General features: G+C 39.2%; 2 protein-coding genes across 2 annotated transcripts; both read left to right on the top strand.

Annotated features, from left to right (window-relative positions):
- Positions 1–3247: 3247 nt before the first annotated feature.
- Positions 3248–19676, top strand: LOC135078349 (REST corepressor 1). The gene is made up of 11 exons (XM_063972947.1): positions 3248–3524; positions 3802–3954; positions 4042–4256; positions 4628–4807; positions 5237–5326; positions 6819–6931; positions 7391–7622; positions 8061–8214; positions 9154–9303; positions 11425–11516; positions 15533–19676. Exons 1-11 carry the CDS (start codon positions 3419–3421, stop codon positions 15623–15625), a joined length of 1578 nt encoding a protein of 525 aa, XP_063829017.1. The 5' UTR covers positions 3248–3418; the 3' UTR covers positions 15626–19676.
- A 324-nt stretch (positions 19677–20000) lies between these two features.
- On the top strand, positions 20001–22275 carry LOC135078348 (uncharacterized). The gene is made up of 5 exons (XM_063972946.1): positions 20001–20180; positions 20765–20899; positions 21187–21347; positions 21752–21896; positions 22086–22275. Exons 1-5 carry the CDS (start codon positions 20035–20037, stop codon positions 22273–22275), a joined length of 777 nt encoding a protein of 258 aa, XP_063829016.1. The 5' UTR covers positions 20001–20034.
- Positions 22276–22914: the final 639 nt, after the last annotated feature.

Below are 22914 nucleotides of genomic sequence, written 5' to 3'. Positions count from 1 at the left end.
GTGTATTGCGTAGTATACGGCTGCTTGAACTCGGCATCTTCAAAACCAGAACTTTCATTTTTTAAACTTCGTAATAATTCTGAATTGTAAAAATGATTAAATATTACTTTTTAAATAAAGTGCTTACATTTGATTTTGTAATTATAGTTCTTTTTAAATTACGTAATTATGCTTTTTAACAATTTATGTGTTCTATTTGATAAAGTTAGTAATTTGCTCCGCACGCTTTTGTTATTCATATTCATATTCATTTATTCACTTCGCAATGATACATAAGTTCCAACAAAAAGGGTAGTAAGTACAAGATGTTCAGAATGTTACATTGCTACCTCATAGTTAGTACTTAGTAGTGATGAACTGTATTTAAAATGAGGCAATAGGTATGTGAAAGTAAGTATCCGGTATTTTATTTATGAGAATAGATCTTCTACCGGCCTCTAATAATACTTAATCAATTTATTCGATTATGTATTCGATCATTATAGAACCTAAATAACGTTTTATTTTTTTGTTAACTACTTAGTCAATTAATTTATTCCATTAGGTATTTGATAATTAAAAAACCTAAATAAACGTTTTAATAAATAAGTAAGTAAGAATCTTATTATTTTATAAAGATTAAGAGTGCCAACCCTAACACTCAGTTGAAGTGTAGGTATTTAACTCGCCGAAAGGGCTAAGTTTCCGTACTGACCGGCTGGTACATTACATAAACAGTTACAAAAATTGCCAGTTTCTATTGGCGCGATTAAATATGTACCTATCAAAGCCTGTACATGGTTCGAAGGCAATAAATTCATTTTTTATTTATTTATTAACAAGATCAAGTTAATGGAGGTTTTGTTTTAACTAACATTTTTATCTTTTGTTTGATGTACAATAGTGTTAATAATAGGAGGATTAACTTTAATTTAGTATGGATTGTAAATGCTTAGCAATAGCATAGGTATAAAGCTTGTGGGATTAAGTAGATACCTATATTAACCCTTTCACGCATATGGGACACATTTGTCCCCGCATAGTTTTTACGATTTACAGTAATACTAGTTAAGTTAAACCCTTTGTGTTTTAATATTATTAAATTTTATTATTATCTTTTATGTTTATTCGCTATAAATAATAAAAAACGCGATTCTTTGTGTAAAAAAATACTGGCACAAAATGTGAAAAAAAATTTCGTTCGACGTCAAAATTAAAAAATATTTTAATATTACTTAGCAGCTTTTTGCCTATTATTTTTCTTCCGATTTACATTCACTAATAAGTATAGTTATCGTTTTATTACATATTTTCAATTTTCTTCGTATGCATAATGAATATTATGAAAAAATCTGTATTGGGACACGGGTGTCCCTATGTGCGTCAAAGGCAACTTGGTTCTTACTAAGGATATTGTTTGCCTCGTTATAATTTGTATGTTTATATTGATGTTTTATTTATAATTCATACATTTTTTATAAATCATTTGTCTTCAAATCGACTTGAAGAAATAATAAGAAAGGAAAGACGAAATTTAGAAGTCATGATGACTGACAATAGTGACAACGAGGATGGTTTCCTCCTTGATGAAAGGGTGTCTACTTCTGGACAGAGGCTTCCCTGAGGATTTCCACAACAATCGTTCCTGTGCTGTTCGTATACATGAATGTATATGAGGAGCACAGGAACATGAGGCCTGCAACATTGCGTCTTCCTATCCGTGGGCGCCACTAGAGAAATTTTCTGCCCAAACGGCCATCACTTCTGCGAGCTATGTGCCCTGCCTATTGCCGCGAAAGTTTGGTAATTATGCGGGCTATGTTTGTTACTTTGAGTCTCCTGCGGACTTCCTCATCACCCTTTGGGTGACTGAGCCTTCTCATAAGGCCCATAGTGAAGGAACACATCTCCGTTCCGTGCGTCATCGCCGCCAAGCCAACACACATTGGTCAAAGACTTTCAGTCAAAGGTTTTGAGACACTGCGGTATTTTGGATAATAAGATGTCGCGAAGCCTCTTGGATGCTGTCCCCCAAGTAAGATTCAACGATTGTAGTCATGGCATGGCTGAGACCTTGGAAGACCTAGAATCAATGCTCTATGGCCTCAGTAGAGGCTCTCAATAAATGCGATTCAAAATAAACATGGACAAGACGAAAAAATTATGTCAAATATCCGTGTTACACGCACTCCTCTGAACGCTGGAGACTCTACACTCAAAGTTGTTCTTGAAACAAACAGTCTAGTTAGGTAGGTCTAACTTCAAGAAAGAGGTCTATGATGAGATGAGGATCAAATATAAAAATACGTAAGATATTATGCTATCTATTTTAAATTTCTTATTATAAATTAAAAAATAAGCTTATTGATTAAATTTGATGTGTATTTGTAGTGTGATTTGTATTTATTTTGCAATAAAAGCGTCGAAGTATTTTATTTTCAATATATGAGGCAATGTATACCTTAACGCATATAGGGACATATGTGTCCCCGACTGAAAAACACTGAAATACATAGCACTTATATTTTCTGTATTACTTTTATGTTAAATTAGACTAAAATAAATAGATATAACTAAAGAAAAAATAATTTTATGGTTTGGAATAGTTATAAGCGTGTAAGGGTTAAATACCTATTGAGGAAAAAAGGAAAGATATTTAAATGAATTGGCATGATTTATTAAAAAAACAAATAGGAGTAAGTATCGTCACAAATATTAAATTTACAATAAAATAAATTTTAGCGCTCTTTTCATGGGTAAAAAAGAACGCGACGCGTGCATTTTCTTTCTCGTTCTTGCATCACTGCAGCCACCCACCACAGAATTAACGCCATCTGTTTCTTTAAAAAGTAACTTTTTTAAGATTACTCTAAACGAAGTTCAAAATTAAAAAGGAATTGGACAATTTAATGCAATTTTTTTAGATTGATAATAAATCATATCTCATGAATTTTTTTTAACCACTTTATCAACCCATTTAATAAAATTGTCTTTGTAGTTTCATAGGAAACATGTATGAAATTATTTCTCAAAGTATTTCTTAGCGTCTGTACTCATTAAGTTGCCATTTAAAAAAAATACGAATTTTTGGAATAAAGCTTTTTATTTCTAATAATTGCATCTTTTAGCGAATTTAAAATAATTACAAAGGTTTTAAATATTATTTACTGTCTTCAAATAAGTGAAACATAATATTATAATGGATTAAAAGTTATTTGTGATAAAAGTGAATGCTTGAGTACAGACGTTTAGTAATATTCCTGTTACACACAATGTCTGGTTTGTCAGATTATTGATGCGGTGGTTTGAATCACGTTTGAATTTTAGTGCGGAGCTTCGCATTTCCCTATTATTTAATGTCCGTAACCGTGTTATTATTTAAATGAATTTGTGTGTTGTGTAGTTTAGTAGGTAACAAAGTGCTATCTAGTGCGTAATCATGGTTTTGGCCGAGAGGAGTAATGATGTTCGGAACGGGAAGCGGTCAAGGGGGCCAAGCCCCAATGGCCATGGAAGTCCAGACTCCAGTTCCGAGGATGAGAATGGTATGCAGATTTTTTTATCCGTATCAGCATTGAGAGATAGTCAAAGTAGATGGTTTTAGCTGACTCAGTCAAATCCATATGATACGAGTTTCGTCACTAAATCCAGGTGCTTTAGAAAAAGACCAGAAAGATAGGGTGCTTTTGTGTTACTAATATCGTTAAGCCTGGGGTAATTTGTTCATACCAGCCATCTCACATGCTTATTTTTGTGCTTTTCATCATCCGCCTTCATGCTGCGCTCATCTCATCACCGCCAATGTAACTCGCCACCAAGCAGTAGTACCCTTTGCAGCCGAGAAGATTAGAGTGGGTAGGGACTACCAGGCCGTCTGCCCTGAGCTGGAGCCGGTAGAGCAGAGGAGGCCTGAGTTGATATCAGACCGGGCTCTGCTGGTGTGGTCTCCTACTGCTGATATTTCAGACAACAAACGTAAGTAATTTAATGCCACTAATTTAATATACATTTTTCATTGATTACCTGATCATCTGATAATCTGACATTGTAATATTGTTTTAGTGGATGAGTACATAACAACTGCTAAGGAAAAATATGGTTACAATGGTGAACAGGCTCTTGGTATGTTATTTTGGCACAAACATGACCTCAACCGAGCATCTATGGACCTGGCAAATTTCACTCCATTCCCCGATGAGTGGACAGTTGAAGATAAGGTGCTCTTTGAACAGGCCTTTCAGTTCCATGGGAAGAGCTTTCACAGGATACGGCAAATGGTAAATTGACAATTTATTTTGACCTTCATTTTGTGTTCCTTTCCATCTCATTAAATATACATTGTTTTTTATTTTAACCTAGTCTACAAAATATACTAGAAGTAGCTTCATCCTATATCAAATCATTGTCTTTCAATGTAATTAAATTGTCTACTGTTGAATGATATTTTAATACCAGAGACTGAAAGTGGACAGTGATTGAAATATATCAGAAGCAATTTACTTATGATAATGACTATTGTTAATTAGTGTCATTATAACTTAATTAGCTGAATGCTGATAAATTGTGGTCTTTATTCCACCCACCTAATGAACATTTATTTTGATTTGATTTAAAATTGAGTATTCTAAAATATATTTTTTTCTGACAGTTGCCTGACAAGTCGATAGCATCCTTAGTAAAATACTACTATTCATGGAAGAAGACACGAGCCCGCACGTCCTTGATGGATGTGGTGGGTGAGGGTCGCAACGCCACCAGCTCGGCCACCGGCAAGTCAGCCGGCTCCGAGCCTGGAGGCTCAGATAAGGAGTCTGACAATGATGAAAAGGTATGTATTCTTTAAAACTCATCTGTAACGCTTCCATTGTAAATTTTGTCTAACAGAATATAATTTTGCTTATTATTTTGTTTCCTCGTGTGCAGTCCCACATTTGACAGTAGGAATACATAATGTACTTGATGATACTGTATCTGGATTGTCCAACTACAATTATTTGAGAGTACTTCATCTTTACTCATATGAGGCACAATAGTTAGTAAATAGAAATGCAGAGGAGACTTCCAAATTGTCCTGATTCTTCATATTGCGATTTACTTATGTATTATCTGACTAAATTTTCAATACCAAAGCTCTGCATTTAGATGTTCACGAATCGAAGGCAATACAGAGGTTCTATGGGAACTGTAAATAATGAGCTGAAAATGTTGTGGGGCGCTTTGTTTATCTGTGAGTTATGACGTGTATTGGCTATGGCAGAAGTGGACTTACCACCGGGGTATAGTCCGCGGCAGCGCGCCGGCTGAGGCGGGCGCCGTGGCGCTACGCGCGGCGAGCCAGGCCCCGCAGGTGCGTGTCCCACGAGCATCCTGTTCATGTCACGTGGTACTAGGGTTGCCTGATGCCCGGGAAATCCGGGATTGTCCCGGAATTTTGCGTCTTGTCCCGTGTCCAGTAATTAGACATTACTGTCCCGGATTTCCGAAAACCTAATAGTTTTGTGTCAAAATAAACTAATATGTAATAACAAATGACACGGCTGGCCTGCCTGTGAGTCCTATTAAGTACGTTGACGTACATTACTTATTTAATAAAAGTGTGTATTTGAAAATAAATGACATTTTTCTTTTGAAATACAAATTAAATCATTTGAGAAACCAAGATATTTTTACTATGGCCAAGTCCCAACACCTTTGTCCTAGTAGGATTGTCCCGGATTTGGTAAGTTTCCATCTGGCAACCCTACGTGGTACTCGTGTACAGTGTCTTCTTTCACTCTCTCACTATGTCTTGTTTGATCGGTGTGTTGTCATCCATACTTGATGTTTATTGGATATGTTTACCCTGTCTCATTCGCCTGTTGCGGTTGTCCTGAAACCCTGTAATGTGTGTCATGCCATTGTCGTTGCACTCCATTACATGTTTTTTTTATCATGCAATTTTTATTTTGTGGTGACCCACACTTTGATTTTTTCAAATTCATTTCATTACGGTTACGATGAAAAATTTCTTTTAGCAAATTTAGATAAAATGTTATTGTCATAGCTGTTCATTTATTCAGTTTCGATGTTGTCATCACTCGGCGGTATACTTGGCTGCTTATTGACATTGCTTTTTATTTTTAGTTGACTGCTCTGCATTTTTATCTACAAACTAAGGCTGTTCTGCTCTTGACATGCAACATTCATATTTAAATGACTAATTGACGGTTCATCAAGTCTGTGTATCATTCAATACCTTCTCCTTTTTCATTAACACTGTTCATCATTATGTTCCAAAACTTGTCACATTTTATTTATGCAATACTATTAAAAAATGTTACTGAAGAAGGAGATTTCAAACTTAGTTATCAATCTAAATTAATATTATTCCTAATTAACGTATGTATGTGTTGCACTATATGTTAACTTTAAGATTAGAGTCCCGCCAACCCAATCCCGCTTTATCCTAACGTGTCCCCGCATGCTTCCTTTAATAGCCCCAGATAGAAGGAAAATTCACTAGTGAGTCTTATGTGTGCAGAATATGATTAATATTCTAATGGGTTTTTTAAAAGAAGTGTGTGAGGAGTGTACGTGTTAGTCCGTCCCAGTATATGTACTAGGTGTTTCCATGGGCGTACCCAGCTTCTGGCCTAGAGGGAGGGCAAGCCACACCCAGCTTCTGGCCTAGGGGGGCAAATCAGATTTTAGATGGGATCGTTTGACTTGGCTCTTTCAAAGCGACACTAGCGCTTTTAGGAGAGTTGATACCTTTTCTGCCAGATTTCCAGGGGGGGTGCCGCCCTCCCCGCCCCCCCGGGTCCGCCCATGGTGCGTCAGTAACTGTTGTTGGGTGGTAGGGCGCGGCGGGCGGCGACGCGGGCAAGTGGTGCACCGTGTGCGGCATTCTCTGCTCGCAGACCACGGCCCACCACGCGCACAAGCTCTGCCAGGCATGCCTCGTGCACGCCAGGTCGGTAATCCACCAACTAATTACCATAACATTTCGCATTCAATTGCATGTTTTGAAAAGTAAACTAGAGCGTGACAGGCATTAAGGGCTGCCATCTGGCCTGGCTCTCCGGATTTCGTGTTGCTCCGGCGAGTTTTTTTTTAGAGTTTCCGTAGCGTAGATTCAGCTTCGTTGATCAGATGAGACAGTAGGGGATCGGACATCACCAGTCAATTGAGTTCCTTTATAGTTTGTATAGAAATACATACTTCATTTCGCTTGTAGGTTCTATTTTTAAAAGTCAACTGACCCAATGATCATTGATTTCTAATCGAATACAGTAGATAGCGAAAATAAGCCATATTACTTAGAGAATTTAAGGAATGATCAGTGAACAGTGTCCGGTCCCCTCCTGCATCTGGATTGCGAGTGCGATGGCAGCCCTGCCTGGATGGTTGTTGACCTGCGGTCCTGTGACAGGCGCACGGGCACGATGCGGCCGCTGTGCGGGCCGGCCGGGCGGCGCGGGCCCGGCTCGAAACAGCAGCGGTTCAAGCACCGCCTGCCGCGCGGCATTTACATCAATCACGACGATCTCGTCGCCATGGCCACCGGCCCCCAGCCCGGCGACGCGCCGCAGCCCGGCCTAGTCAATCAGGGCGAAGCGATGCTTAAAGCGATGGACAGGGAAATTATATCGCTCAAGAGACAAGTAAGAGGCCACCTGCTATGTAGCCCATATTCTCACCCTTACGTTGACACCGCGACGGACTTGCTCCGGTCTCAGTGGGAGTGGCTGTGTGATGTAATGTGAGAATGTGAACGATCGCCCTCATAGCATAGACGTAGATTCAGCTGACGATACTGCATTTTATTAGGCGGTATCATCAATATTCTGCACACATAGTTACTAGTTGTCCAGTTTCTGATGAGTATTTTTATTTAAATATGCTTTCACATTTTTATTTATTTGCAATGCTATGCGATCCCCGTGAACCTGCATTTGCATATTTGTTTCCTTGGATAATCCAGATATGCACAAATCACTTCCTTTTAGTTAAATGTTAAAGTATATGACTGCAGACTATTTTACGGTTGTTTTTATTGGTCGTTTTTTATTTGGGGTGCTTAGTGGAGTGTTTTTGTGTAGGTGCAGCAAAACAAACAGCAGTTGAGCGCGATGAAGCGCAAAGTGGGCGACGCGGGCGTGGACGAGCTGAGGCCCGGGGAGCCCCCGGCCAAGATCAACTCGCGCTGGACTAACGACGAGCTGCTCATGGCCGTCACAGCTGTGAGGAAATACGGTGAGTCACCGAATATTGTTTTGCCTAGATAGTTCAAACAACTGACGCCTTGATTTGGCTGTATTTTATTTTAGGGGTGTGTTAACGCAGTAACGTTGCATAATATTAATTTTTATTATGCAATTATAAATAATCTACTATATAAAAATAAGTCGGGTTTTCCTCCCTGACGCTATAACTCCAGAACGCACGAACCGATTTCCACGATTTTGCATTCGTTGGAAAGGTCTCGGGCTCCGTGAGGTTTATAGCAAAGAAAATTCGGGAAAAGGGGGTACGAAGTCGCGGGCGGCCGCTAGTTAAAAATAAATATCTTTGGACCATTTCATACAGCGCTATCTAGCCCCAAAGTAAGCAATTAATAATATGCTTGTGTTATAAACTTGAATGTAAAAGTTTTGAATTAAACTCGCATTGTTATCACCGTACGGGGCGTGTGTCGGCCCCACAATGCTATTCACCGCATGTTTTACATGCGTCGCATCTTTCTTAAAGCATGCGCAGTATGTAATACCTACAATGGGGTTTGTTTGTCCTATACGATACGCCCGTGAATGTAACATGTAAATTGTCACATATTTCGTCCAGTGCCAATGTTAAAAATGGTTGTCATTATCATTCAGTCAGTCCACTGCTGGATGTAGACCTCTAAGTAGCATTAAATATAATAATCTCCCGCTTTTTTCGTGCCACTACCCGCTCTTTTATTGAAGACTTTGGTTCAATAAAATAGCTGGCAGTGGTATTAGTTCTGGATTTTAGAATAGAAAGTATTTATTTGTCTCAAAACAGGTTTCATTTACAGTTTATCACATATACAAAAAGCATAAGAGACAAAAAGGTCTATGATCTAGGTATGAAGATGATAAGGTCTTGGTTTTATTCTTCGAGTTCGTCTAGAGTTGGTGGACCATCATTACAGCCACATTGACCTTCCAGGCAAAGACTTCCAAGCGATCGCCGAGACGCTGGGCACGAAGACGGAGGCGCACGTGCGGTCGTTCTTCATCTCGTACCGGCGCCGCTACAACCTGGACGCAGTCTTGCGCGAACACGAGGCCGACCGTCCGCAGCACCACATCTTGCAGGGTGAGTCATGCTGACGAGTTACTGCCGGATTAACATGATCGTGCGCCACAAATACAGGGTGGAAACGATAAGTGATCTCACTCGATTATTTTTAAACTATACAAGATATCGAATAACTAGTTACTGATCCTGAAAGTGCTTGACGAGTTCTTTCAAACGGTACCAATAATTAATAGGTTACAGAATAAACTGGAACTATCAGAATATTCAATGTTTCTAGCTTCCATACATTTGGTAAAGTTACATAATATTAAAAACTACACAAGATATCGCAAAAGTAGTTACTGATCCTTAAAGTGCTTCACGAGCTCTATCCAACGGTATCAACAATAGCTTACAGAATAAATTGGATCTATCCAAAAATTCAATGTTTCCGTCTTCCATACATTTAGTACTATCACAGTCATGGCACTCCTCTCTTGATAATATTATAGCAAGTAAAGCCTAAAACTAATGTTTTCCACAAATAATTTTAAATAAGATGCAAGTTACGAGTTTATTTAACCGACTTTTTAAGTTTATTATTTAACAAAAAATAAATTACACTTCTAATATTGTGTGGTTGGCATACATTTAGTATGGGAAGCTGGAAACATTGAATTTTCGGATAGTTCCAGTTTATTCTGTAACCTATTATTGGTACCGTTTGAAAGAGCTCATGAAGCACTTTGAGGATCAGTAACCAGCTTTTCAATATCTTGTATAGTTTAGAAATAATCGAGTGATATCACTTATCGTTTCCAAAAAGAGAGGCTTGCGGAAAAAAAGAATGACTAGTAAGTGTAATGACATCACATACTGCAGCAGGGTGAGTGCACTGAGTAATGCTGACGAGTTACAGCCGAACCGACACGATCGTGCGGCACAAACCTACAAAAACACATTACTACTCCTTTGCGTCGCGCAGTCGGGTAAAAAGAAGAGGCTTGCGGAAAATGATACAAAAATAGTGACTAGTAAGTATAAGTATGCAGGGTTAGTTCTGAGTACTACTGTTCGAGCTACCACCGAACCGTCACGATCGTGCGCCACATGGTTACAAAAAATAAATGAAAGAACACATACTGTAGGGTGAGTACTGAGCACTGTCGACGAGTTACCGCCAGCCATCACGATCGTGCGACACTTACGCACGAAAGGTGTTCATAAATCACCACGTACTACAGGGTGAATACTACTAATGCTTGAGGGAGAGACCATAAATTGTCGAACCATCACGTTCGTGCGGCAAATAAGTTCAATTTCGGATCAAATATTACAATGACCTCATAATATCCCACTAAAATACATTGATTTTAAATCAGTTGACAGCTGTTGTAGTCATCAAACTCGTTATCACTAGAGCCTAGCCTAAGTAGTTGGTAATTATCATCGTGTAGGTACAACAACCGCAAAGTCGTGGATAACGCGCTCCATTAAACAATTTGTATTTTACGTAATCTTCGATTCTTAAACGTATTTATAATTAACTATAAAATTATCACTCCACGGGATTTTACAACAAAACTTTTATAACGGTAAATAAGATATTTCCCGACGTAGGTATTTGTAATTTGATGCTATGCTGCTAGTCCGTCATTAATATCTGGCTGACGATAAAAACCCAAAACTATTAATGGCCGTTTAGTTGTTAGACCTTCCCATTTCCCGCCATTTCTCAGCACCAGCCCATATTGACGTGTATAAGTTCCCTGGAAAGGGCCTAAGTACTGAATAAAAGCTTTGACTAAAGCCTGGTCCGTGAGCACGTAGAATTTTGTCCAATGAACCCAAGCTACCCATCCTTATCGCTCGCGCGTAATTTTGTTGCTGTCGCGCTCGCACACTCACTGCGGGCGCATGTCGCACAGTCGCGACAGCAATATAATTACGCGCGAGCGATAAGGATGGGTAGCTTGGGTTCATTGGACAAAATTCTACGTGCTCACGGACCAGGCTTTATCTTAATTTTGAATTTAGGGGGAGTGTAGGAGCGAGAGAAGTGCCAAAAAATCCTCCCTTTTGTCTCTGGTAAATTAGAGAGGGTCCTTGATGATGTTATAGTCACAAATTACAATTAATTACAAAGCAACATCTTATTTGTAAAAATAACGTGTTAAATAATATCATTATTCTTTGTAGGTACAACAAGCACAGATGCGGCGGAGAACGCGGGAGAAAACAACACCACCAACGGCACCGTTTCGCCGCAGAACACCTCCAAGGACGAGAAGGTATGGCCTCATTTAGTATGCTTATTAATTGAAACGAAAGAAAGAATTTACATATTTATTTGGACCACAGAATATTAATAAGTACCTACTACGTACAGAAGTTTTACTTCGCGAAGGTATTTAAAAAAATGTATGCTCAATTTCATTAACAATATGGTGTAATTTAGCCTGTCTCAAGAGTCAAGCACCATTTTGTTGACAAACATCAGTGATCAGCACTGCGCCGAAGCTATAGGGCTGACTTCGGTAAAATGATGTGACGTGAGGTGCCAAACTGCGGAAAATGGCGGAGGAAATACATGATTTAGCATGAATTATCGTGAATAATATTAACTACTTATTTACCTCTCAGTGTCTTGAGGCAACTTAAAAAAGTACATTCTGTGTTTTTATTATTATTTAGGCAGTTAAATACTGCACAATATTTAGTACACCATTTTCTTTATTTTCTTCCATCATACACAAGAATACGCGTGCGTGAGTCAATGCTTGCTCGTATGTGAGGCCCTGTCGAATAGTATCCTGTAGGTGGGCCATCGTGCGTGTTTTGTTTTCGATGTAAGCTCGCGGAGATGAACAGGCCTGTTTGGACCGACAACAAAATGAAAACAAAAATTAAATTTATAAACTCGGGACGGCACTAAAATGGTCTCCGCGCTCAGAATAACGCAAGGACGCGAAATAGTAACGCAATTAGTAAAATGAGGATACTACGGTTGAATTACGGATAATTATAGTAATATTATGTTTAGTGAATGAATGCCATTATGTGTATTTAGTAATCATACTGAAATATTGATTTTATGTTGTTGGATGATTTTAGAGGAAAATGCTCGCTAGCAAAGACATGACGGTAGTTTCCCTAGTGTTCATATAATTGCATGCAGTCTGTCGTTGTTTGATAAGATTTCCTTGGCGAGATCTGTGATTATCAGCTCTCCCCCGGTGGATTCATTGTTTCTGTATCCAACCGATATCCAGGAGGTTGACTCGATAATAAGGTCCCTAAAAAGTGACAGCGCCCCGGGAATTGATGGGATAACAACTTTGTTCTTAAAGAAGAACAGAGATATTCTATTGGCACCTCTAACGCACGTCTTTAATCTCAGCCTTTCTACCGGAACGTTCCCAGAGTGCTGGAAAACAGCAGTGGTTTCCCCCATTCACAAAGCAGGACCGAAAAATGTGCCACAAAATTACAGACCGATCTCCTTGCTGAGTATTATGTCAAAGGTACTGGAAAGAATTGTCCAAGAACGGCTGACTAACTTCCTGGATACCCAAAACATACTGTCAAATCGGCAGTATGGATTTAGAAAAGGTCGTTCAACCGAGGACGCCGTCAATTTACTGACCTCGCACGTGGTGAGGTATCTGGATACTGGTCGTTGCTGTATTGGAGTCTTTCTGGACCTTGCCAGGGCTTTCGACACGGTTTCAATACCCATCCTACTAAGCAAACTTGAAAAAAACGGAATCCGTGGGATAGCACTGGCATGGTTCAGAACTTACCTTACGGATCGCAAACAGTGCGTTCGGGTGGCTGGCCACACTAGTGACACACAAACGATCCACTTTGGTGTGCCGCAGGGCAGCGTTCTTGGCCCAATTCTTTTTAATTTATACCTAAACGATCTACTAGCTGTTACGGTGCCGGATTCAGAGATCATCTGTTATGCAGATGATACTGTCCTACTGTTTAGCGGAGCCTCGTGGCTGGAAACTACCAAAAAGTCAGAAATGGGACTGTCCCTCGTGGCAAGCTGGCTGGAGTGCAATTTGCTATCCCTCAACATCTCGAAAACCAAATTTCTTACTTTTTATAAAACTACTCGGTCTAAGCCAGAAACGGTACCTCTGATTAAAATTCACAGCGGCCACTGTAATTACAGCGGAACAAGCCCAACGTCTTGCGTATGTAACAGCATTGAGCAAGTTGAGGTCATAAAATATCTTGGCGTCTTCATCGATTGCAAACTAAACTTTTGCCAACACATTGTTAGCCTTTCAAGCCGAGTCCGTAAATTAATCAACGTCATGTATCTACTCCGCGACGCAGCATGCCCCTCTGTGATTTACATGATTTACTTTGGTCTCTGCCAATCTATTTTAGGCTACTGCGTGTCTGCATGGGGTGGAACCTATAAAACTACAATGCTAAAAATTGAAAGAGCCCAGAGGGCAGTGCTCAAGGTTATGCTGAACAGACCTCGTATGTATCCCACCAATCTGGTCTATGCGGAAAGTAATGTTTTGAGTGTGCGTAAACTGTATGTTCTTAAAGCAGTATTAACAACACACAAAGCAGTACTCAGATCAGACACCTACAAGGACCTGCTTCGTAAACGTGTCTTTAAAATTGCAACTCCGAAAATTTCTACATCATTTGCAAAGTCACACAGTGATTATCTATATCCTCATATATACAACAAAGTGGTTGCTAAATGTGACATAAAGAACCACCACCCATTCGAGACCAAGAAAAAAATTGTGAAATGGCTCCTCCCCCTACAGTACAATGAAGTGGAGCAACTATTAAGAACACCCGTCTGACGGTCAACACCAAACAGTTGTTGTCTCCACCTATCTTCCAGCGGTGTCTTTGAGCAAGCACTGATCCCAAGCAAGTTTAACTTACGCAGGGCTGAAGATAGGAAGATATATATATATATGTATATGTAGATGAGATAATATGTAGTAGGTACTACTACTACTACTACTACATTATGGCTTCACTCACATCATATACACTCACTATCGCACACATAAATAATATATACACACACATACACTCTCATAAAACACACACTCCTAGTCTCCTACACATAAAGTAAAGACTTTCTTATTGGGCATATTATTGGGTTTTTTTTGTGTTTGCGATGGCATAGGTGGCTTTTCAAACTTAAATTCAAACTTAAATTGTGTTTAATATTTACTTATTTTTTGTTACTAGTATAAAGTGCATTTACAACGCCATTTAACTTCAAGCCTCGTACTCCAGTCCCCAAGAGACAGGTGTTACCTAGTTTGGGGACCACTGGCAATGTTGTCTAAGTTGTTAACTTGGTTGAATAAAGGTTTTTATTATTATTATTATTATTATTTACCTTACTAATCACAATAGTGTTAACGATGCTTTATCAATGTGATAACTTCTGTTCTCGCAATCGCATTTTAAGCGCAATGTTTTACAGTAATATCGCGCGTGGGAATATGGTGATCATTCTCGTCTAGACCATTTAGCTGTTTTATTGAAACCTGTTTAAATAATCTAAAGTATCGGTGAGACAGGTTAGAGTCGAGGCTTGAACCTAAGACCTTTCACTTGCTGCGCGAAACTTTCTGAGCTACGATGAGCTACGGATTTGGTTAATTTGTAAACATTTTCAAGTGATTTACACTCTATCATCCAGCGAATTAATGAAAAATATGAAAATCAAAAGTCCTATCTGAGAGGCTCAATGTTATCACTTCATAAAGCGAGGTTTAGAGTTGAAATTAGCAATAAAATTTGCAGAAGTTGACTTCAGCAACCTGTGACCACTGCATAAATCTTGCCGTTCGCCGCTTCTAATTATTTCTACGCTTCCTCTTAGCTTTATCTCCGCTTCCACTTTCCTCTTCTCCACTACACAAGGATGTAGCGGATTAGAAGCGGAGAATCCAGCTATTTACACAGTGGTAAACAGCTTGCAAAAGTCAAATTGTGCAAATTTTATTGCTAGTCTAAACCTTGCATAAGATATGAGCTACAAACAGCTAGTTTTTTTCAGCCGAATGACGTCCACTGCCGGACAAAGGTCTCCCCCAAGGATTTCCACAGCTCAAATAACTAAAACCCGTATTCAGAAATGATGCTTGCTTAAGTGAAGCAACAAATCGAACGCACAGCGTTGAATAGAGCTCTGTGATTGGTTCGTGTGTGACCCTGTGCGCGCACTGTGAGACCTCATAGTAATGTTTGTGAATACGGGCGTGTAAATACAAGTCTTTGATTTGGTTGTTTTGTTGATCAGACGGAGGTGGACAGCGAAGGCGTCCCGATCGGCGCGCCGGGCGAGCAGGGCGGGCCGCCCACCACGCCGCCCAAGCACAAACCGCCCAAGTGATGCGCCCCGGCCGATGCCACATAAATACACTATTTTTTTAATCCTTTAACTTCGCATCTATTCACACTGAAGCTGACGATATCGACCTGGCTGTTTAGGTTAGTATTAGAAACGGTATCAATCAAAATGTGTGTAGATTCATACTTATCAATCGTTTCATGGTACGGCGGATCTTACAGTCAGATTGGTATGGTCGTTAAGCTCAATTCTGAGATCTTAAAACTTTAGGGCGTCTTCTTTGTTGAATAACAAATAGACATTTTATTAATTCGTCATTGTTTAATCATGTCTTAACAAGAAGTTAGTAGAAAAAAATCTCAGAATTAAGCTTATTCACGTGTGAATTGCATGCAATATAAAATTTAATCAAATATTCAAATATAAATATTAATCTTTGACTAAAGGAATAGGTAGCGTCATATCTGACGCCAGTTGTAGCTGCTAATTCGTCTATGTGAGTATACCAGCCACAATACGCAGTAACAGGCCTAAAGGCAGGCTCGCTGCACGAACGCTCTGCTGTTTGTCGCTACATCCTTGTGTCGAATCACGCCGAGAGTCCGTAGGCTAAGTAACATTCGAATTGCATTAAATGTCACAAATCTAACCAACATTAAATTACGAATTTCTCCCACAGTTTCTGAGATTTAGAGTAATCCACAAAATCAATTGAAAAAAATAATTTTGTAGCGGTTATCTTATCTTATAGCGTTAGCATAAACGTAAATTATTGAGAGCCAACCACATGATTTTTCGATAGTCTGTTTACCAATTCGCCATCGAATGTTACTTCGCCGGGACCGTTGAAACGTATTTTGACACAGTAGCTGTATAATGTAATCCAAACATAGTCATATCGACGTAACTACCAAGTTTTTTAAACTTATCATTTGGTTCTTGATGCGGCCATGTTTGAAGATTCCGTGTTCCTGCATACGCTTCATCCATTTTTGCATGGACGGATGTAAAGCGTACAAACTTTATTATTTGACATTTACAATACAATAATGACAGTATATTTAGATAATTAGGATTCGCCATATCGTGCATTGTTTTCCGCATCCGTGTAAAACCCTACCATGGTACCGAGTTCTGACTTCAAAGTAGCACCGTAAAAAAACATTTTTACATGCCGTGACGTAAGCAGGGCGTGTCCCACCAGATATTGCACGTCACGATGCATTTATAAATGTAACTATCTGCCATAAGGTCCATCTTTTTAATCTCATCTATCTGATGATAGTGGCTACAATAATTAGCCATTTCATTAAATTCTTGACACCTATGTAAACTGTAAAATTGCATAGCTACAGTTTATCATTGGTTGTCTTCTCGAACGTAACTTAGCGATGAGCCAAAGCAGGTCAGTTCGTGCATTGATGCCTCTATTCGTAACACTGTAAACACGTTTTTTCTTATGAAGTTTAGTGTAAGTCATCTTCACACAGAATCACAAATATATTTTGTGCACAAAAGAACTGTATTAATATTATGACCAAGTGTCGTATCTAAAGCAATAAGAATAACTAATGAGACTATTTTAAAGTTAAGCCTTTGTGCTGGCAATAAACATGTTCTACCAGTCCTTGTTTAATGTGCCTATCTTATGGTCACCAAAATTAAATGCGGAAAGAAGTTCCGATTATAGTTTTATTAATTATTCTTATGGAAACACTCACGTTTTATAGCTAAGTATTTTTATATTATCACTGGAACTTATTTGTCGTTCATAGTCTTTATCAAAACACGTTTTGTGTATGGCCATTAGTGAAAAAAATTGCAATAATATAATAATTAAAAATTAATGAATGGTGCAAGTAATTTTTATATCAGGCAGCGGCTATATGAGATTTAATGACAGTATACGCTTTAGAGAAACATCATATTTATTATGGACCTACTTGTATATAACTGTAGAGATAAGATATTTTTCCGTGTCTCTGGAACGTAAATTACTATTTCTAATTAATATAGGAAATTAGAATAGAGCATTTTCTTTCGGTTTGTTTGGTCCGTACGCATTCGGGCGACGGTTTTTGAATGTCTATACGATCTCTTCGAAGTTATATGTGCGTGTGAGTCTTTTAAAATACGACGAAATATGTTATTCACTTGCCTTAAGTAATTTTACTTATATGTACTCGCATGCGGAACTAACTATGCAAATATAGATGTATTCAATGTATCGCAGAATACGCAGTGTTATTACAAAATAGTTTTGTATCAAAAAAAGCGTAGGACTTAAATATGTAGCTAAGGGTTTTCTTGTAGACTTCTTGTGTATCTATAAGCGTACTATCGAGCCTTGAATTATGTCCATTTCTAGGTTATCTTCGGAGCTAACAATGAATTAGATTAGGTATTATTTTACTCGACGATACTCGAACGGTTAAGTCGCATTTATGATAGTCTCAAAGTTATGGAATTCATTATGGTAGTAAAGTGGATGTAGCATAGTGTATAGAGCGTGTGGTTCACACATCCTATGAGAAAAACTCAAGTTTTACTACTATATTAATTTTTATAATTGATAGCAGAATGATATAGAAGGGTAATGAATATTATTGATATTGACGATATTTTTGTACACATAAAAGACATCTCAATACATACACGATAGTGTGCTCGCTTTTATAGTTAATGCATTATTTCTAAGTATTAACAATTTATTATAATTTTTAGTAGTTAGTTTTCATTTCTTTTAGTGTAAAGGATTTTAATATTGATCATAATAGCATAATTTTGTACTAGTTTTAATGCAATGTACATCACGAGATGAGACACACAGGCTGTTTAGTGTTGGACAGAACACAATGTTACCGTTACACATTTTGTTTCTCTAATAAATAAAACATAGGCATACTTCGTTTAATATAGAATTCTGATTCACTTTGGTTTTGACAACCAGCTTAGCATAATTATAGTTAGGTTATTATGAGTGTTACTTTTTCATAATGATTTCCACATAATAGTGTTTTTATAGATTTCAATAGTGGTACCTAGTTAATTTGATTTCAAAATTGTGTATATTTAGATTTCATTTAATTATTATGTATTCGTAATAATACCAGGTGATAAAACCGCCATTAATTCAAAAAGAAAAACGCGTAGGTGTTTCAACAACAAGATATTTTTTTACAATAAATCAACATCCGCCTAAAATTGACGTAAGCAATACGAGTGTCTGTTTATGTTGAATTAGTTGTAATTGACCAGAACAAAAATTACTTCTCGCATTGTAATTTTTGTGTCCTAATGTAAGTTTATGGGTCGTGGGTTTTATTATTTTATTCTTAGTAATGAATTTGTTTAATATTTAAGTTGTAGCACAAGAAACGAAAAGTAAGTATAGTTCAAAGTGTTTCAATGCTCATTATGCTTTGCTTTCAATGAAAAATATGTAGATGATATTGCAGTATTTATATTTGGCAAAAGCATTTATTCGAAATCAGGCGGGCCATTATAATTTATAAATATTTTGTCTTGAATTATGTAATTAACAATGTTCAGATGTTCCTAGTTCTAAAGAAAAGCTTTTTATAATCAAATCTAGAACATACACACGTGCATTGTTATCTAAACGTGACAGATCATGCTCACCTATCACCTAATTAAATAAACTAAGATATATCTTGGCATTGTAAAAATTTTATGTTAACTGAGCTTTTATAAAACATCATTTCTGTGCGTAACATATTTTTTTCTTGGTATTTCTCTTACTGTTCAAGTATTGTCTCTCCTAACATTTCAATTCCTGTGGCATACAAACTAATCACTCCCAAAGAGAATCCACAATGAAGTCATCTTATTTATTGATGCTAATTAGACCTAGTAGGAATATTGTTACAGAATTTAAATTATTTTCTATTAGATTTTATTGTGTTCTGTATATTAAGGGTAAAGATCAGTTAATGAAGTTTTTTATGATTAAGTAAAGCTCAAACAGTACCTATGTTGTTTATGCCGTAGAGCGTGGCACTGTGACGATTTCAACCGAAATTTTGGGAGTTTTGATTTTAAGAATAATAATAAAGATAAGGATATATATAAATTATCACCGTTTTATTTACATCCTTTACCCTTTATGCATATCTTTAGTCTTAGTAAATAAAAGTCTCACCTGTCCCAAAAAGTCTCTGTATATGACGCCATTAGAGTACAAGTTGGTGGAACGGACACCTATCAATGTGTGTGCTGAAGCCGTTAAATAAAACAAATGAAATTATGAAGTTAATGCTTTTTGCGTGGTAATGAATACTTTTTATTGTCACGCCATTATTTCTTCTTATTTTGCTTATGGCCAGATTGACATTAAAAAAAGTCCGCGTTTTAATATCTGTCGCAATATTTGTCAAACCTCTGATCTTGTCAGTGTTTGTTTATTATTTTCTGATAAATAGAAAACAGGTATGGTGTCCCGTATATTACGACCTATCGCCTTAGGGCGGCTGCGTTTGGCTCACGTGGACGATGCGCCAGTGATCATGAACCTGGTCACGGAATCCATGTCTAAGAACTTCAGGATTGATGATGATACAGACATCGTGTACTTGATGTGAGTAGATTCTTGTTGTAAGCTTATAATGTACCTACCTATACGACACAGCTAACAGGGTAGGATGTATGGCTTTTGTTATTTACCTACCAACTATGTATTCTAAATTGTAGTGCTGAATTTCTTACGCTGCTTCTCAGCACTGGCCTACATTGATTGCCCCAAGCCACCTCCCGAGATTCGGCCAGTTATAACCGTTAGGCCGGCAATACACGAACCGCTCGAGGAGTTGCAACTGATTCGGGCGGTCGACAGCACGGTGAATTTTCATCGTGCGGTCAAGCAGTCGCCAGCCATACACTGACTGCTCGAGCTGTCGACAGCTCTCGCGCAGTTACCTCCGCCCACTTTCTTCATTCCACGGCGCGCGCGCTTGTGATTTGTGAAGCAGTTAATACCAACTGATCGAGCAGTTATCACTGGCAGCTTCAAGCTGTTGACTCTTGACTACAAGAGTGGTCCGTGTATGTTGATCACTGACTAACTGCTCAAGCTGTCCGTGTATGGCGGGCCTTACAGGTTGGAATGGGCATGTGCAGGTGGAGGGATGCTCCAAGCTTCATCTTCTTTACAAACCATTTCAGACAAAACTGCGTGCTATGCATATGCCAACTGGACATCAACGATTCCATAGTGGGATTTTTAGCAGCAAAAGACTACCCTCTACTTCCGTCGGTACACCCCAGGGCCTGGGAAGAGTATATTTGGACTAAATATAAGTAAATTGTTTTATTCCTTAAAAAAATGTAATTGAAATAAGTAAGACAGTATGAATGAAACTAGTTAATTGTTTACAACTTGAATATATCGCGGTACTTCTTCGATACAGTGATTAAGGCAGGATTTTTTTTCAACTTAGGTTCCTAGGTCACAGACTTCTAGCGACTTCTCCAATTTAATTTGCTACGTAAACCTGACCAGTAAATTAACCTGTTAATCTGACAGCTAAGGTACCGTTTTATGCGTTTTAATTGATGCAGAACTTCTTAGTTGATTACGATTCCAGGTCGATAGAGCTGAACGCTCGCAACACGCTGTTCATCCATCTGCTGTGCTGGAACCCGGCGTACGCGCGGGAACTAGTGGACAGCCTGCTCAAGTCCATGTTCATGCACGACCCCTACCTGCAGCACGTCGCCATGCTCAAGCCGCTGACGTCATACCCGCGTGCGTTACTTTGGCTTGTTATCTCGGTCTTAGTTCGTGCTCTTATGAGGTTTCTGAGTAGACACTTCAGCAATGAAAAGATTTTGACCTATATTTGGCAGATAGGTATACGTCAAAAGAGTCTTTGTTTATACATTGTCTCCTTGTACGCTCGCTCGAAATTAGCTTCGAGACATACCTACCTACATGGTAAGTGCAGAAAATGCACCGTAACCAGTTAGGTAACTAGTGACGTTAAAACCAAAACTTAGCTAGTTCAGAGGAAATCAAGATAGAAAATCTTGTGTGCTGGAGAAACCGTCGTGGTCGAAATTTAAATGACCTGCTTCCTAATAAGACTTATACTTGCACTACCCTTTAATATAGGATCTTACACTACGATGAGGTTAATCTCAACATTGCAGTGCTAGTTCCCGGTCAGTCCCGCTCCGAGGCATCGTTCCGGCGGGTGCAGGCGATGGAGCGCGGCGTGCCCGGCGAGATGCTGCCGGCGCTGTGCATCGCCGACCGGGCCGAGGTCAGCCCGCGCCTGCGCATACGGAGAGCTGTGTTAGTGGACACTTATGATGACGTATAGTTCCCGGTCAGTCCCGCTCCGGGCCCGTTCCGGCTTGCCCGGCCAGAATGCCAGATGCTGCCGGCGCTGTGCATCGCCGACCGGGCCGAGGTCAGCCCGCGCCTGCGCATACGGAGGGCTGTGTTAGTCCACACTATTGATGACGTATAGTTCCCGGTCAGTCCCGCTCCGGGCCCGTTCCGGCGTGCCCGGCCAGAATGCCAGATGCTGCCGGCGCTGTGCATCGCCGACCGGGCCGAGGTCAGTCCGCGCCTGCGCATACGGAGGGCTGTGTTAGTGGACACTATTGATGACGTAGACGTAGGATGCGAGCAGCGCAGGACCGTTTGTTTATTAGCGATCTTTTTGTGACAGTCACTATCGCGCAGATCATTGCAGTCATTGGCGCTAAATGTAAGTACTTACTCGGTGACTCTAACCCTAACTTGGTCGCAGTCGCGTTGCTGCAACCGGCTGTTGAGATCAGTACAAAACATGCCGGTCGTTGTCGAAATCTAGGGTGTTTTTCATGTACATAGCACAGCACACGCACACCTTAGGTACTATAAGGCTCTAAGTTTGTTTAACTCTTCCAGTCCATAATTTATTTGTGTTATTTTCATTTGTTTACTAATAACTGGCTGCTTTTCAGTGAAGAAGATAACGACGACATAGTTCCCATAATAGAGCGGCACTCTCCACGCCTCCAGCAAATGTACGGGGAGTTCTACGTGAGCGAGCTCATCTCGCGCCACCCGGAGTCGGAACGAGTGTTGTTAGTGTGCGAGGTAGGATTAAAGACGGGTTCATATTATTTTCTCTCGTGCTGTGTCGTGACGCATAAGAACGGAATCGGTTTCATACATTTAGTATGCGAAACATCAGAAGCCATAACGACACGACACAAAACTCTCTTGTGTGACGTAACTTGACTTAAGGTCCTATGTCCCCTAGATGACGCAGAGGGCGTCCACAACAGTCCTCCATCGCGTTCGGTCTTGAGCTTCGCGT

Source organism: Ostrinia nubilalis, chromosome 14, assembly GCF_963855985.1.
Source record: "Ostrinia nubilalis chromosome 14, ilOstNubi1.1, whole genome shotgun sequence".
NCBI classification, from domain to species: Eukaryota; Metazoa; Arthropoda; class Insecta; order Lepidoptera; family Crambidae; genus Ostrinia; species Ostrinia nubilalis.
This window is presented reverse-complemented; position numbering and strand designations above follow the sequence as displayed.